General features: G+C 39.1%; 1 protein-coding gene across 10 annotated transcripts in view; it reads right to left on the minus strand.

Annotated features, from left to right (window-relative positions):
* IQSEC1 (IQ motif and Sec7 domain ArfGEF 1) overlaps window positions 1–18787 on the minus strand; it is a 440052-nt gene that overhangs the window by 23924 nt on the left and 397341 nt on the right. For 9 of the 10 annotated variants that reach the window (XM_089678737.1, XM_089678734.1, XM_089678733.1 and 6 more), the window contains 3 exons: window positions 17204–17303; window positions 9504–9665; window positions 1329–1505 (listed from right to left, as the gene is read on the minus strand). In XM_089678737.1, coding sequence (XP_089534863.1) covers window positions 1329–1505; window positions 9504–9665; window positions 17204–17303 — 439 coding nt within the window. Of the gene's footprint in view, window positions 1–1121; window positions 1160–1328; window positions 1506–9503; window positions 9666–17203; window positions 17304–18787 lie in introns of those variants that run through there. The other variant, XM_089678739.1, reaches the window with a different exon arrangement.

Below are 18787 nucleotides of genomic sequence, written 5' to 3' on the forward strand. Positions count from 1 at the left end.
ACTGTATTTGAGGCAGATATGAGGTCAGCTACACCAAATTTTACCAGATACAGTTTATTTATATGGCTGATGGAAGAATTATCTCAGACATAATGCTGTTCATAGTGTTTAAACAGATACTGGTTTTCATCCTTTGCTGCAGTATGGAGGACTGAAAGGAAGCACCTTTTGTTTGCTATAGGCAGCACTATCCCTGAGGCAGTCCCTCCACCTGGAAGATTGTTAAAGATCTATTGAACCCTTGCTATTTATTACTGTAATGCAGTAAGGCTGCAAAAATATATGACTTTTCTTTTGTTGACTGCTATGCGCTGCAGCAAGGGTTAAGAAACCCTGTGCTGACAGCAAAAAGGTTAGTCAGAATTCAGCTCTCTTACACAAAGCAGCAATCCGCAAAACTATCCCTTAACACTGTTCTAATCAAAGGTGCTCTCACTGCCTAAGCAGCAATATTGATTGGAGAAGTCTTTGTGGGATTGTGTCTGACCAACTGAGAGTCAAGATCCTGCTTTACATGGGAGATCCATGGCTCAATTCATCTATGTGTGACTAGCACAGGTTATTAGAAGCCTTACTGTAGTACTTAGCGGTTAAGAGTGTAAAAAAGCCCTATATTTATTACTGTATATGCAGCTGACTGAATTACGGTAATAATTAGCTAGGGTTTAAATTTGGCATTACATGGGGCCCACAGATTACTACAATAGAGTAAAAAAAAAAATCTGTCTACTCTTCTAGTTACTTTCTATTTGTCCGCAATTTTTCTGTTTCCATATGTTAAATATCCTTCCTGAATTTGTGTTGGATGTACTTGATATTATGCTATAATTGTAAAACTCTTTTAATGACAGCAGAAGATAATGGTCCACATTTCAGTAGTCTAATGGAGGTAGATGCTGTAACACAATTGCAGCTAATTAAATATGGAGGCATCATGAAGCAGGACTACTATCTTCTACCGCACTGCAATGTTCAGCTGCTGTGAATTTAGATGGTCTTCACTCCATTTCATTCATCGAATGTAATGCACAGGTACACAGAAGCAAAGGATTCACAGGAAGCAATTGTTACATGGACCTGGGTCTGTCTGCTTCTAATTCTACAATTCCACTTACGCTTTCCACTGTCTTCACTCTCCGTTACAAGTATACATAGTAATCTACAATGGTTCAGTTTTCAAAATAATAAACAAAAAAGCAAATAAACCAAATCAATAGTCTCATGTCAGGGTTACGGCTGTATACATCACAAATTATGGTATATTTAGATAGAATATACATATTTGTGTATATTAAGCTCATAACCAGGTATGATATAAAGGTTCTTACCTGCTTCAGACAGGTCCCTAAGGGAGCTGCTGAGGGCACTGCGTTTCAGGCCCTCCCCTGTGGCGTAACTGTCATCAAGGCATGTCCGGTTCAAAGTGCCATTACCAGATTCCTTTTTCAAGCTGGAACACTGAGACATGCTTGGACGCACCACCCCCTTCTGCTTCTCTAACTCCGCTAAAGTAAACAGAATAAAAATACAAAAGGACATTAGCTGTTTTACATACATTTGTAACACAGTTCTGAAATACATTTTTTTTTATATCCCATTGTTAATTGATGCACTCTCCTCAAAGTTGTAAGTTCCTTTTGCCCTCCAGAGGATTTACCCCCGCTTCCTGACCAGGCCATTTTTGCAATATGGTGCTGCGTTACTATAACTGACAATTGCACAGTCATGCAACGCTGCATCCAAATGATATTTTCTCCCCTTTTTTCTCACAAATGGAGCTTTCTTTCAGTGGTATTTGATCACCTGTGTATGTTTTTTTATTTTTTGCGCTATAAACAAAATAAGACCGACAATTTTGAGAAAAAAAACAATATTTTTAACTTTTTGCTATTAAACACGTCCAGAAAAAAAAAATCAAATTTCAGCATAAAATTAGGCCAAAATGTATTCTGCTACATGTCTTTACTAAAAAAAAATCCCAATAAGTGTGAATTAATTAGTTTACGTCACAGTTATAGCATGTAAAAATGATGGTAAATACTGAAATTGTATTTTTTACTAGTAATGGCGTCAATCAGCGACTTATAGCAGGACTGTGGGAGGCATTCTGACACTGGGGGGAACTGACTTTGTGTCACTGACATCCCCAGTGACACCAATACAGTGATCAGTGCTAATAAAAAGCACTGACACTGTATTAATGGCACTGGGCAGGAAGGAGTTAACTTGTGGGGCGATCAAAGGGTTAACTGTGTGCTGTTTTACTATGAGGCTGTATGCTGTGCTTCACTGTAAGCACACTGCTTTGAATGCAAAGAAGTGTGCAGGAGGGGAGAGATCTGTGCTGTTTATACACAGGTCTCTCCCCTGTTAAAGATACTTGGGGATCACTTGGTGCCAGCAAGAAATCACTGTCCAGGACCCGGTGATTGACAGTAGAGGCCGTGCCCCCTACCCGGAACTGCACAATCATGTATATATGTGATTTTGCGCACCTGTGCTGCCCTGTAGCAGTATTTCTGCTATAATGCAGTGCGGAAGTGGTTAAAATAGTTAAAGTGGAACTTCATGCTCTCGGTCAACATTGACTATTTTTAAGCCTTATGCTGCTAGCATTAGCAAATAAATAGGAAAATATATCATATTTACTTGTTATAAACTTTTTTTTCACATTTATTCAGTTACTTCCTGGTTTTCATTCCTAGGCAAATGATGTCATACATTCCAGGAGTCTTCAGGAGGGAAGAAGGAGTTTTCTCACCTAAGCCCACCCTCCTGCCTGCATGTCTAAGCTAAGGGCAGATGGATTACAGGAAGTAAATGCAACATGAATCATCTGACCTTACTCAAAATGGTCACAGCCAGAAATGCTAGGGGGGTGTTTTTCAACGTTATATTTCAGTAAAATAAAGCATGGAGACTTGGATGGATTGGGGAGTTTGCATTCTGGGTTTGTGTTTGGGTGATATTGTAAAACAGTTTAAAAGTAGAAATGTAGTTCATATCAATTACTGATATTATGTCTCCAGATTTCTAGAACTGATTTATATATTAAGTAAGCTAAAAATGTAGTAATACTGAAAGTAACTTTCAGGGTGCCAACCAAAAATCTAAATGTGAATTAATTAAAAAAATAAGTATTTTATTGTATATACACTACTTTGCAAAAGGTTTAGACATGTGAAAAAATATTTAAATTAAGAATGCTTTCAGAAATAAAAGTGTTAATAGTTTATTTTTTTGTCAATTACCAAAATGGAAAGTAAACGAGCATATGAGAAATCCAAATCACTATTTGGTGTGGCCATCTTTTGCCTTCTAAACAGCATCAATTCTTCTAGGTACATTTGCACACAGTTTTTGAAGGAATTCGGCATGTAGGTTGTCCCAGACATCTTGGGAGAACTAACCACAGATCGTTATGTGGATGTAGACTGCCTCAAATCCTTATGTCTCTTCATCTAATCTCAGACAGACCTGGTGATGATGAGATCAGGGCTCTGCGGGGGCAAAACCATTACTTCCAGGACTCCTTGTTCTGGTGTGAAGGTAGTTCTTAATCACATTGGCTGTATGTTTGAGGTCGTTGTCCTTCTACAGATTACATTTGGAGCCAATCATACACTTCCTAGATGGTATACCATGATAGATAAGTATCTGCCTGTTTTTCTCAGCATTGAGGGCACCATTGATCCTGACCAAATCTCCAAATCTATTTGCAGAAATGCATCCCCAAACTTGCAAAGAACCTCCACCACGCTTCACTTTTGCCTGCAGTTGTACTGCTCTCCAGCCCTTAAACAAACAACCTGCCTGAGATTGCAACTCATCGGCCCAGAGCACCTGCTACCATTTTTCTGCTCCCCAGTTCCTATGCTTTTGTGTATAGTTCAGTTGCTTAGCCTTGTTTCCACATTGCAGACATGGCTTTTTTGGCCGCAATTCCTCAATGAGAACCACTTCTGGGCAGACTTGTTCGGACAGTAAAAAGAAAAAGAGAGGAAGGTGCCTCTAAGTGCAGTAGTGACTCTACTTCCTGATCTTATAGACAGAGTTTGCTGCTGGACGGCTGGATGTCCCACCTGGATCTAATTACCACACAATGAGTCTTTTTAACTATTTATCTTGTAAGTGCAATTTATCCATTGTTTACTAAATAAAATGTCAATACTGCACTTAGAGGCGCCTTCCTCTCTTTTTCTTGTTACTGCATTAGAACCTTGCTTCGACTCTAAGAAGAGCTGCCTCAGTGTTACTGTTCCCATCCATCCATCCATCTCTGATATCCACCTGGCACTTTTATCCTACAGCTACAGAGGTTGGGCTCCAACAAGCGCGCCAAATATAATATACATTTTCTTGTTCGGACAGTAGAAGATGGGTGTAACTGGGCACTACTGGACATCTGCCAAAGAGAAGTAAGCATGACATGTCTATTAAGTTTCCTTGGCCGACCACTGCGTCTATGGTTCTCAACATTGCCTGTTTATTTGTGCTTCTTCAAAAGAACTTGAACGGTACATCTTGAAACTCAAGCCTGCTTTGAGATCTTTGCCTGGGAGAGACCTTGCTGATGCAGTATAACTATCTCGTGTCTTGTTGCTGTGCTCAGTCTTGCCATGGTGTATGACCTGTGACAGGAAACGGTCTTCCACAACCTCACCTTAGTAGCAGTGATGGCTGTTTCTCATCCAGTTTTAAGCCGCCTACACAGCTGTTTCAGTTAATGACTGTGTTTCAACCTACATATTAAATTGATGATCATTAGCAACTGCTTGGTATAATTGGTTAATCTTACACCTGACTATAAACCTACAAAATCCCTGACTGTGAAAGTGTACAAAGTGTGAAAGCATAAGAATTGATGCTGGTTTGAAGCCAAAAGAGTTATCACACCAAATATTGTTTTGATGTAGATTTTTCTTCTGTTTGCTCACTTTGCAAATTGACAAAACAATATATATTTTTGAAAGCATGCTTACTTTACAGCTTTTCTTCACACCTGCCTAAAACGTTTGCACAGAACTGTGCAGTAATACATACTGTATATACATAAATAAATCAATAAATTCATATACAAAAACATTTCATAAGTACACCTATACTTTCACTTGGGGGTTGAACATGATTCCTCTAAGACAGGGTTGCTCAACCAGGGTTCCATGAAACTCTAAGGTTCCTCCAAAGGTTTTTAAGGGTTCCTTGATCAATGAGAAATTTCTGCCTCTCAGATAAGTTTCCACTGACTTTATTGACCTTTTTAGCTATCTGTAAGTGGGTAATGCTTCCCAGTGGTGTAAAAGGTATTAGTGCTCAGTGGAAAGGAAAAAGGTGGCTAGCAGCAAGGTCAATATACAAAACCCTCCAGTATGAATAAATGTGTAAAGTGCAGCGCCAATAGCAACACAAAAATATCCTAAAAAATTTTAAATATTCAAAAATGTTATACCGATAAATAATGAAATAAAAGTGTGCAATAAACCACTTAAACAAAAAACATGCAATTAATCAATATATGGTGCAATTCATCTTGTAAATGTCTAATGTGCAATTTATCAATAAAAGTCCAATTCCTTCATTACAACATGAAAAATTCCATTCTCCAGTGCATAAATAGTCATAAAAGAAAAGGATCCAAAAATATACCAAGTTTGTACAGGATAAAGTGCATCAAATTTCCATCATTAATTATATTAAAAAAAAAACTTTGTGATATCCACCATGCAAGTACCACCATCAACACTCCGCACTCACCAGAGGATTTGGCTGCAAATACAATACCAGCTAAAGCACTTTATTAAATTCCTGGCAATACTACTCTCCGGTCCCTTTAAGATGGCACCTCATTGGCTGCACCACAGACTGTGACACCACCGTCCAGAGGACAAAGGTAAATACTGCTACTATGTGGAGTAAATGCTTACAGACCGGAGCCAAACAGATCTCTCATGGTATAGTATTTATTAAAAAACAATGCAGCATAACATATATAAACCATATAAAACTGAATAGCATTCGCTGTCACTTACAGCTATGGCCACCACAGTTAAAAGTTTCTGAGTGCTGACTTCACAGCTATACAGTGGGGATCGAAAGTTTGGGCACCCCAGCTAAAAATTTGTATTAATGTGCATAAAGAAGCCAAGGAAAGATGGAAAAATCTCCAAAAGGCATCAAATTACAGATTAGACATTCTTATAATATGTCAACAAAAGTTAGATTTTATTTCCATCATTTACACTTTCAAAATAACAGAAAACAAAAAAATGGCATCTGCAAAAGTTTGGGCACCCTGCAGAATTTATAGCATGCACTGCCCCCTTTGCAAAGCTGAGACCTGCCAGTGTCATGGATTGTTCTCAATCATCGTCTGGGAAGACCAGGTTATGTCAATCTCAAAGGTTTTAAATGCCCAGATTCATCTGACCTTGCCCCAACAATCAGCACCATGGGTTCTTCTAAGCAGTTGTCTAGAAAACTGAAACTGAAAATAGTTGACGCTCACAAAGCTGGAGAAGGCTATAAGAAGATAGCAAAGCGTTTTCAGATGTCAATATCCTCTGTTCGAAATGTAATTAAGAAATGGCAGTCATCAGGAACAGTGGAAGTTAAAGCAAGATCTCGAAGACCAAGAAAAATATCAGACAGAACAGCTCACAGGATTGTGAGAAAAACAATTCAAAACCCACGTTTGACTGCACGATCCCTCCAGAAAGATCTGGCAGACACTGGAGTTGTGGTACACTATTCCACTATAAAGAGATACTTGTACAAATATGGTCTTCATGGAAGAGTCATCAGAAGAAAACCTCTTCTACGTCCTCACCACAAAAATCATCGTTTGAACTTTGCAAATGAACATATAGACAAGCCTGATGCATTTTGGAAACAAGTTCTGTGGACCGATGAGGTTAAAATTGAACTTTTTGGCCAGAATGAGCAAAAGTACGTTTGGAGAAGAAGGGGCACAGAATTTAATGAAAAGAACCTCTGTCCAACTGTTAAGCATGGGGTTGGATCAATCATGCTTTGGGGTTGTGTTGCAGCCAGTGGCACAGGGAACATCTCACGAGTAGAAGGAAAAATGGATTCAATAAAATTTCAGCAAATTTTGGATGGTAACTTGATGCCATCTGTGAAAAAGCTGAAGTTAAAGAGAGGATGGCTTCTGCAAATGGATAATGATCCTAAACACACCTCGAAATCCACGGGGGATTACATCAAGAGGCGTAAACTGAAGGTTTTGCCATGGCCTTCACAATCTCCTGACCTCAACATAATTGAAAATCTATGGATAGACCTTAAAAGAGCAGTGCGTGACAGACAGCCCAGAAATCTCAAAGAACTGGAAGACTTTTGTAAGGAAGAATGGGCAAAGATACCTCAAACAAGAATTGAAAGACTCTTGGCTGGCTACAAAAAGCGTTTACAAGCCGTGATACTTGCCAAAGGGGGCAGTACAAGATATTAACTCTGCAGGGTGCCCAAACTTTTGCAGACGCCTTTTTTTTGTTTTCTGTTATTTTGAAAGTGTAAATAATGGAAATAAAATCTAACTTTTGTTGACATATTATAAGAATGTCTAATCTGTAATTTGATGCCTTTTGGAGATTTTTCCATCTTTCCTTGGCTTCTTTATGCACATTAATACAAATTTTTAGCTGGGGTGCCCAAACTTTCGATCCCCACTGTAGTTGTAAGTGCTGGCTGATGCTATTTATTTAGTGGTATATAGTGTTTGAATATTTTTATTTATTTATATTATAATTTTGTTTTGCTTTAGGCATTGCACTTTACACATTTAATTCTTCCCAATGACCACAAGTGCAAGAAGTATTCTTCCCACTGACCATCACACGAATGTTCCACGAGTTACAGATATAGTAATTTTTAGCAGGGGTTCCTTGAGACTGGTAAGTTATTTCAATCTTCTGCATTGAAAAAGTTGGGAGAGTCTGCTCTAAGACATACATCTTATCTACCCCACAATGTGTAAATTTCATTATACCAACATCCATCATTGGTTTACATATACTTAATCAATGCATTTAATTGCTCAAATAGATCCAAACAGTGGGGTAGAGTTGTCAGAAGTATCCCTATGCATTTGGTATTCATTTATAGAAGAAAGAGGTAATATGTGCCAAAAATGTCACGTTTCTTAGGTGTCAAACCTCAATGGATAAAAACCCCAGCATGTGAAAGGGGCCATGGGGGAGATAGGGAAATTCCAGAGTCAATAAGGAGGAAATCTGCTCCTTATCCTGCCATTATTCATGTGCTGTTTACTATTTGTCTCCTAAGCATCCATGATACTTCAGCTCTATTTTGCTGTTGTTTAATGTGAATTTATATCCATATTAGAGGTAACAGGGATATAAAGCACTGAGGCTGCAAGGACTTCCTCCTATTAGAGCTATAAATTGCATATACAGTCTGGTAATGCTGCTTTGCTTTCTCATTAAAGTGTTACTAATCCCATGACCCTGCAATCACTATATCTGGTCTCCCACAGTACACACAACATGGAAATGCAATTATTTTAGTAAATATAAACTGCTAAATACCTTTTCTCATCTGCAGTATATAGCAGTCTTGTGACTTCTATCAGTGTCCAGCTGAGCACTGGTTAAAACTTGTAGGAGGACTTTTCAATCTCCAATGACTGTCCTAAGAGGCTGCATAACCCGTGTCCCTCTGTCTGGACAGTACAGATTGGCCCTGTGCTGATCACATGCACCCTCCCCCCAAAAAAAACCTCTATAGCAATACTCACTACATTGAGCATGTGCAGAGTGACTCCCAGAGCTCTGTACTATCAGCAGATAGATTGGGGACAGTTGAGGAAGGGGGAGATCAGAGAAGACAGGATCAAACAGATTTTTTTACACAATGCAGAGGATTAACCCCTTAGGTTCCACAGTGAGTATAACAAGCATGCTTTACTGCATATATAGACTGATTTTACTGTTGTGGGTTTAGTAACACTTTAATGGCTCTAAGATTTCATCACTCAGACACGATGGGGTTTATTTACTAAAGCTGGAGAGTCCAAAATCAGACTCCCTTCTGCATAGAAACCAATCAGCTTCTAACCTCAGCTTGTTCAATGAAGCTTTGGCAATGAAACCTGGAAGCTGATTGGTTTCTATGCAGAAGGGAGTCTGATTTTGGACTCTCCAGCTTTAGTAAATAAACCCCATTGTGTACTCCTTTACTGAAAAGCCTTAAATGAAGAAACCCACTGATTGGTTGTTGCAGGCACCTCTCTATCTTTACTTTATTTCACTTTTATAGAATCGTCCTGTTAGTGGTCTAAAAATATCCAAATACTGGAGGATGGGAAAATTTATTATATGCATTTAAATGTGTATGCTGATTTATCTTACTTATAACAAAGATCCATATGAAATGTATACAGTATTAATGACTTTTAAAATAAGTTGTGGAAGATTAAGTTATTTTCCTGAATAAGTCCATAGGGTATATACCTTTGTACTTACTCTCTATTCTGTACTTTTCCATTTCTTGAACCTCTGCAATGGATTCTCTTAAATCGTCTGTGAACTTCTTGCGATCTTGAGGATTTGGAGCATTAAAGTTAATCAGAACTTTAATGTCAGCTCCTGGAATTGCTGATGTGAGACGAATACCATTTGGATAGTCTGTAATAAAGGAAAACAGTTGTTATAAGGATAACAAATATCAGAAATACCATTTTTAGACTAATGCCTGAAGCGGAATGTGTTTAGGTTTTCATGCATTTATCACTTTTCCGAACCCTTTAAAATCAGCTAACAATAAATCTCCAAAGGTGACTTTGTTGATGAGCCAAAAACCTATTAGTAATGTTAGGTGCATCCACCATGAGAAACCTTAGCATTCCTGGATAAATGTTTTCGAAAATAAGTAAATAAATAAATATATATATATTTCCCCCCCCCAACCCCCCCCCATTTTTGTTAGGTGTTGGAGAGCATATTTCTCTTAGGTTCTCCAAGAAAATAGTAAGTAGCTTTCTGCTCATTTGTTTTTTTTATAGTGCTGTCTCCAGGGGTGAGTCTACCTAAAGGTTATTTTACTTTCACTTGATCACTTGTAAAAGCTTTGTAAATAAGGCTAAAGTGCGTTCACTTCAATCATATATCAATCATCTTAAAAAAAAATCTAATTTCCTTGCATATTACTAGGTATTCAAAATGAACACAGAACTTACTAAAGCCAGCCATAAATTACTCATATTTCGGCTGCTTCAGCAGGGAGCGGCGGAGATTCAAACCATGTATGGGTAGGCTGAATGTACCAAATTTGATTGATCAGCTTGGGTGCAATCAGCCTGTCAGATTTTACATGAAATTATTGCTAGCGGCTATTATAGGTGCCAGCAGTAATCACTGTGTTCTCAGCAGGGACAGCTCCGCCCACTGGGAGAACACAATGGCTCCGCAAGGGGGATTTCCCCATCAACACTGACTGTGTTGATGGGGGAATTGAGTGATTTTCTTTCCTGCAACCCATAGTTGCAGGAAAGAATATTGCTCTGTCTATGGCCAGCTTAACTTGAGTGAACATTCCCTTTGCAAAGTGAACAATCTCTACTCCTTTGTTATTAAATCATCCCCACTGTGCCAATCACCTGGATTGAAGCCTGCAGGCGGAAAAGTCTTAAAAGTCTCACTTTTATCCTGCCTGCCTGTTCCAGCTTAGACAATCAATAAATAGTAAAGTCATGATGGCAGCTCTGATGCCTGCACCTTTAAAAATCAAAGTCAGCAATGGCAGCTTTCATATTTCTTTCTTTGCAGGTCCTATTTAATATAAACATTTTGTAGCTGGTTGTTTTCTTGAATGAAGAAATAACAAGTCTTCATATTCTTCTCTTTATTCCCCATTTTTTTCTACTTATTATTGCTGACAGTTGCTGGGAATGTGAAGGCAGGAGAGATGAATCTTTCTTGGGTAATTCATGAACCTCTTGGCAGCTTATCACATCTGTTTTTGTACTCTATAGCTATGAGGTAAGGGAGTGACTGTCTGTTACAGCTTTTCTTCAAGCACCTAAGACGTGTTAATTCTGCTCACTTCAGAACTATAATGTTAATGTTTTAGCGGATCATCCATACATTATAGGATGCCCATAAATCTGTCATAAATGCCCGAGAGGAAGCAGATGTCATGTTATAGCAGCTTGCTGTGTCATCCCAACTTCAAAATCCCAAAAGAGAAATGTGTGACTCGTGAGGAAAACATTAACTATTCTCCTGTGCAATCTGTCAGACTCTGAACAACGTGAAGGCAGGGAATCTAATCTGCACCACATGAAATGTGGTTTTTCACTTATTTGCATTACATCACAAGGCCAGAATGATTATATATTAGCTAGCTAGAGAATTGGGGGTCTAGATGACAGAGTTAGATGGCCAATTGTTTGAATTATGCCAGATGCCTGCCTTTCCCTACAACAGCCCTTTGTAAGCTCTGAGTCGATCCCAGTCACAACTTACACAAGACTGAAATGAAGACTCTCTCTTCCACTGCCATGTGACAATGCTGGGTGCCGGGGCTGCAAATTACCAAGCACCAACAACAGTAACGGTGCTGGTGCTTGGCACATGGTTGCTCAGGAACCAGCAAAGTTGCATGGGGGTAGGAAGGAGTCCTCAGCCCTGTATAAGCCCTGAGGTGGACTGACTAGTAGCTTACAAAGGGTTCTTTCTCCTTACTACAGCAGCAAAAACAACAGTGGGGGGATTTTGAAAAGGGAAGATTAGAATAAGCTATTGTATGGACATGCATTCAAATAATATTGTTGTTTGCCCTTGCATTTTTCACTTTGCTTTCTTTTCCCATAAGCCTTACTGCACAGAGAATTACAGAAAGGCTAATATAACTATGCATTCAAGTATTTATAGTATCTGAATTCACTTTTTAGTGACTGTATAACATATATACTGACCAGCCACTTTATTAGTTAAAACTGTTCAATTGCTTGGTAACACAAATTGCTAATCAGGCAATCACATGGCAGCAACTCAATGCATTTAGGCATCTAGATGTGGTGAAGTCAACTTGCTGAAGTTCAAACCGAGCACCAGAATGGGGAAGAAAGTGACTTTGAAAATTACATGGTTGTTGGTGCCAGGCAGGCTGGTCTGAGTATTTAAAAAACTGCTCATCTACTGGGATTTTTACGCACAACCATCTCTAGGGTTTACAAAGAATCGTCCGAAAAAGAGAAAATATCCAGTGAGCGGCAGTTGTGTGGACGAAAATGCCTTGTTGATGTCAGGGGACAGAGGAGAATGGGCAGACTGGCTTGAGATGATAGAAAGGCAACAGTAACTCATGTCAATATGGACTAAAATCTATGAGGAATGTTCTCAACACCTTGTTGAATATATACCACAAAGAAATAAGGCAGTTCTGAAGGCAAAAGGGGGTCCAACCCAGTACTAGCAAGGTGTACCTAATAAAGTGGCTGGTGATTGTACAGTAAATGGAGTATATTATATCTGTCTGTAGTTACGTACCCGTTCACACCAGCAAGCTGTGCTGAATACACAAGTGACATTTTATTCAACTCACTCACTGCAGAAGCAGTGCAAGGTGGAAGAGTGCATCGCAACATGCTGAAGTGAACTTGCAGTACTTTTTTCAGCACACACCACAACAATGCAGTGGTGTGAACTGACTCTATAGAAAACAAGGCAAATTGTTTTGTGTTTGCATTGGGACTCTGCTGAGTGAGGTTACCCAGTGTAGTCCAATGCAAATTATGTGAATATGCCCTCAATGGTATCAATACTTTTTTACAGCATGAATAGTCATATCATTTATACCAATAATATACTAATATTAAGTATGTTCTAAGTATAATTTACATTTTTTTATATATTGGTTGATAAAGGGAATGTTCAAACCCTTTCTTATGTGAAGAAACTTAAGATTTGCTAGTGATCTAACATTAGATAAAAATATTAAAGCATATCTACAGCATATTGTTTCCCATCTTGTGTGTTTCTGGCGTCTATATTTCAGCAAAAACATGCAGTGCAGCTTTCAAATGAAAAACAAATTACTAGGCCTGCTGCTGAAACATCACGTCTTGTGGAAATGAATCTCCTCCATCATTGTCAAACCAACCACAAAACAGGCATGATCAGCTTTAAGAAAGAGAAATTAGAAGCACACAGCCCAAACCAAATTGTTCTCCACTATGAGCAGCTGATAGCATTTTCCCTACGGTCAGTAAATGTCTGGGCTTGTACTTTGGACACAAGTGAATTAAAGTCAGCATATTCACATCAACAAACTGAGTTCCCTTAAAGCTGAACTCCAGAACAAGCATATATTGTCTGAATACAAATATATTTCTTTCAGATCTGTTTAGTAAACCAGTGTGAAATGTTACCACTGTGCAGGACCTTCCTGTAAAAGTCACTGCTGCTCTGTCTCCTTGTGCAGGGTGACAGGTCTTATGTCTGCCCCTCTTGTGATTCTCTGCAGGAACCCTGTAGTGGGAGGGCTACTGCTCTCTGCACAGGCTAAATTAAAATTTCAGCTTTAAGCTCTCTTGCTGGATGAAATGCTACAGAAATTTGCATTCCATTAAGGGAAAAGTGGTGGGGTGATACTAACAGACAGTAGTAGCAAGTGGGTGTTCTCACTGCTTCCATAGTAATCTTGTCTATTAATTTGCTAGTGCCAGTGAGTGCTTGCCACCATACCTCTACCCATGGGCCTAAGGTAGAGGTATGGTAGCAAGCACAATTAAGTACTTACGTCTTCATTGCCAGGTCCCTCTCACCCCTTTTTACCTTCTGATCTGCTGTCACTGCCTGAGTAACTATCTTCTTTCAGATGGTCAATAGCAGTAGAGGGATTTTGTGGGCAACTGGAGGTGGAAGAGGGGAACCAGAAAGGTAAAAGCAGACACTTTATGGTGCCTACCACCACACAGCTACATTACCTTTGTAAGTTATAAGAAAAAGCAGAAAGAGTAACATCAAAGTGTATGTAAACCCAAACAATTAACTTCTGCTATTTGCTTTCTTTTAGTCTGTTAAATATACCTTAAAAACATATTGGTATATTTGTTCAGTAAGTGTAAGAAAATATCTGCTGAACATTCCAGAAATTCAGAGCTGTCTTATGTCCATTCCACACTATCTGTGTTATCTCAAGGAGAGTAATTAGCCCTTCCAGTCCCTATACCGGGACTACAGAATGATTAAAGTAGTCCTCCTCACTGGCTGTGATTGACATTGGCTCTCGCTTCTGTGCCTCAGGCAATGAGGAAGGAGAGACCCGGGAGAGTCACTGCTTTCGTGCACATCACTGGATCAAGATTGGTATTTGTATTAGGAGGGGCTGAGGGGGGAGCTGCACACTGATAGTGTTTAACCTTCATGCATAAAATGCATGAAGATTTAAAAAAAAACAAAACCTTCAGCCTTTAGAACCACTTTAACATTTGAAAAATAACACTGAAAAAAATGTTTTTAAATAAGTTCCCCATGATGAAACACAGCACTTTGAGAGTGAGTATATACTGTTGATCCATATCTTATGCAGAGTGGTGCTGGACATTACAGACCTGCACCTTAGGAGGTCACTGGGTTTATAGGCTTTCAGCTTACAGACTGTTACACTGGTAGAAACATGACTTTTCTTAACTAAACAGGAACAGTCCAGATACTAATCAGATCATTTTACATTTGACTTGTCCTTTTCAACAATGTCAGCTCCAAGAAAAAGTTAATCAAGTAGAAAAAGTAAAAAATGAGTGGGCCCATCTTTGTAGGATCAATGGACATAATAAGTATCCCCAAAATTGCAAGTTTGTCAAGAAAGCAGCACAAAACGATAAGAATATCCAAAATTGAAGGTAGGTTTATGAAAAATCACCTATTTCTGTTTCATCACTAAAGTGACTATGACAGCAGAAATGAATGCATGCTGATTGAGGCTATATACTGTATTTTGGACGATTCTTGAATTATTGCATACAAATTTGCCAGATGACCATGACATTAGTGGTTTGAAATGTGTACACACTCCTGGACTCATGCTGTGCCCCAATCACAGAATCTCCAGTTTTAAGCAAAACAGAGTCCAGTTCTCTTGATAATTTTCATTGGAAAGGGTTTCCTCAGACCCATTTGTCTCTCCTTGACAAAAAAGAAATCAGATGCAACACAGCAAGATTTCTTTTCTGGCAAAGAATGTATAGGCAGACAGTTACTGAAGTCAGGAAAGCTCAATCAACTATGACAGCGCTTATCAGAGCCTCACAGTTAATTGAGAACTACAAGCTGTCTGCCGAAGTGGCAGACAGTACTTGTAGTTCATTCATTCACAGAACTATGTTAATGAATACCACAGCTGTGTAGGTGGAGATCTGAACAGTTACACTGCCTTTGAATTGTGGAAAAGGATCCCCAGCTTGCTGTCACGATGGGGTCGGGTAGCTGGTTTACACCCTTAATATGGGTGTAACATGTTACTAAAGGTGAACTTATCCTTTAAGCATATACTGTATGTATATTAACACATGGCCAAGCCAGATGCTGAAAAGAAATATTATATACATACCTGCACTCTCTAACAGGATGATAAATCAAGGTCATAGTAAACATTTGATATACACAGAAGAAAAGCAGCAAAGGAAAGCTTATTGTTTTAAATCTGCAGTAATTCTAAGCTAGCATTTGGTCCACACCAAACTATAATGGTTTTTGACAAATTAAATTTTTTATGTTCATTTATGCATTTTAAACTGATGTTTCATATATTTAAAATCTTTATTTTATAATTAAACAATAACTTCACTTTAGCTGAGAAAAAGCATTCCCCTCTGGGTGATCTATGCACATTGCAGGGATTTTAACAAGCTCTGTTGCAGATTCCTACCATTTGTTAATCTGAAGAAATAGTTATTTGTTTGTGTCCATGTGCAAAGTGAAGGAGAATGGGAGTGATTTTATAGCAATCAATCAGCTACTGTACCTGCAGGGCTCGAATGAGAAGAATTGCAGGGTCTGCATCCCTTTAGATGTGATTTCCCTTTGGGGTGATATTTTTGCTGCAGGGGATACCCAAAATTTGACTTGTATCTCAATGCAGACTACTGGGGAAAACAGTACACCAATAACACAAGCAGGAAAGTACATTTCTGATAGGCATCAGTGTACAGAATGCCTCCAGGTTTCCATATTGCATTGTATTTTACAGAAAATTATAGTGCTGCTGATTGAAAAGGAAAGGTAATTTTTAATAACATCCAATTACAATATGACTTGTGTAGCAATTTTACATGCTATTTAACCAGCAGGAGACATCCTTTTTAAGTTGCATCAACCTGCTTCAAGTTTCTTATGCATTTTCATTGACTTGTACAGGAGGTAAAGCAGCTCAAGAAATTCCCTTTGACACAGGCCCTAATGAAAGCAGCCAGGTATGGAAGGAATAATCATGAGAAACTGCAGTTCAAAAAGTCCTTTTTTCATCACGTGATCTGATAGCATATTTGGGGAAGGTGTGCTCTTTAGGAAGGTTAAATGCTGGCTGTCAGCAAAAATGCATAGCAAAGAAGGATAATTGGAGGAGAATTTAGAGGTGGGGAGGTGGGCAGCGATGCAGCTGGTAGCTGTAACATTGATGATTGGTCCTACAATACAACCTACAAAAATCTGTGAATCGTGAACAGAGGCATAAAGACCGCTAACTACTGAAAAGACTGTGATGTGCACTGGATTCAATACCAGTTTTAGTACCAGATTCTGACTGGCAGTTGTGCGCAACTTGCTGGTTCTTTTATTTTAACACTCTAAACTGAAATGCAGTCTGAAGTTAGTATGATTTAGGATGCATCTCCTGAATTACACACAACTTAGTGAAGGTGTTTTCCTGATCACCTGATTACCATAGAAGAGCAGTAGGCTGTCCTGGTACACTACAGCAATGTCTCACAACAAGGTCAGGTTCAACTGGTTCTGTAATGTTGAAGACATTTTGCCACTCACTCAAGTAGCCTCTTCAGTTCTAATGAATGTGATGAACATATCCCAACATTGACAGCTGCACAATTAATTCAGTCACCTTAATCCTATACTCAAGTCTTGATTCCTCATTTTCGCTGTAGCATATATTTAATAATTTAGTTCCATCTACTTCAAACTACAAAATTGACCAATACACTTACATTGATTTTCAAACAGGATCACTTGCATTCCATACAGGGAAAATGACTGTCTGAAGCTGTAGGTTACAGAATTTTTCTTTTTTTGGAAGATTTTTGTTACCTAGAATAAAACAAAAAAATAAATAAAATATGTTAAATATAGAAAGAATGATACTTTTTTTTAAATGTAAGAATCTTCTACTGTATGGGCCATTTTGAAAACACACTTTATATTGGAGGCCATTCCGCTAACCATATCTTCCAACAGTTTCTCATTAGAACCAACTATCTCTGCTCTCTTATTTATTTGCATGTATAGGACCTCTACCATGTACTGTTTATGTACTATAAATATATTATCAAAAGTGTAATATTGAAATAATTATTGTACATTTTTTCCAGCATCTAAATTAGAACATTTGATTTGCTGACTGTTCTAAAAGCCATCCATCTTTCCCATCTCAGAAATTCAGGAGGTATGCTTTTACTATTGTCTTCTTTCCCAGTGGGTAAAATAACTACAGAGCAAACAATACTCTGAAGTTGGCCATATATAGTCAGCTTTTGCTTATAGAAACTCTCTCACACCAATTTGGTTGTGCCCTGGCAACTGCAATAAAATACTTGGTGGCTTCAGATATCAGAGAGCATATGACTTTCTTCTATGATGTAGTGCTTGGGCCTGAAAAGCCAATTGCCAGGCACATACACTGTAATGTAACAGACGAGGTAATATTATCAAACCTGTGTGTGTGTGTGTGTGTGTGTGTGTGTGTGCAGTGGTGTATTTTGGTTTTGTGCTGCCCTAAGCAAGACTAAAATCGGGTGCCCCCCAGCTGAATTTGTCCCACCCCTTTCTGTTTAAGATCCACCCCTTCATATGTAAACTCCACTCTTCCTCTTTAGGCTCCACCTCTTTCTATTAGAGCTCCACCTCTTTAGAGGAGGGGGGTTATTGTTCAGGGCGGGGAGGGGGATATTTTTTAGGATGGAGAGGTGGGTTATTGTTTAGGATGGAGAGGCAGGAAGGGGGGTTATTGTTCAGGGTGGAGAGGCAGGGAGGGGAGTTATTGTTTAGGATGGAGAGGTGGGGAGGGGATTATTATTTAGAGTGGAGAGGTATGGAGGGTGTTATTTTTTAGGGTGGAGAGGTGGGTAGGGGGGTTATTGTTAAGGGTGGAGAGGTAAGTAGGGGAGTTTTTGTTTATGGTGGGGAGGTGGGGAAGGGGGGTTATTGTTTAGGGTGGATAATTAGGTAGGGAAGTTATTGTTTAGGGTGGGGAAGTGGGGAAGGGGGGTTATTGTTTAGGGTGGGGAGGGAGTTATTGTTTAAGGTGGAGAGGCAGGAAATGGGTGAGGGTCTTTGGGGTTTGGGAATCCCACAGCTGCCAATCCTTGCCCTGCACTACAACACCCAGCAGACCCTCCCCTCTTCAAGAAGTTCTGCAGTAGCTGAGACACCAAAGGAAAGTTGTCAGAGGTGGGGAGAGGGGGAGCCTGGCTCAGGGCAGGACACCTTGGCAACAGAACACACTACTCACTGGACAGAGTAGAATCACCACGTAGCCTCCCCTGGGAGGGGAACAGCAGGTTGCCGGGACGAGG

This window comes from Staurois parvus, unplaced genomic scaffold (genome assembly GCF_062004578.1).
Source record: "Staurois parvus isolate SC_StPar_1 unplaced genomic scaffold, SC_StPar_1.0 ptg000209l, whole genome shotgun sequence".
Classification (NCBI taxonomy): domain Eukaryota; kingdom Metazoa; phylum Chordata; class Amphibia; order Anura; family Ranidae; genus Staurois; species Staurois parvus.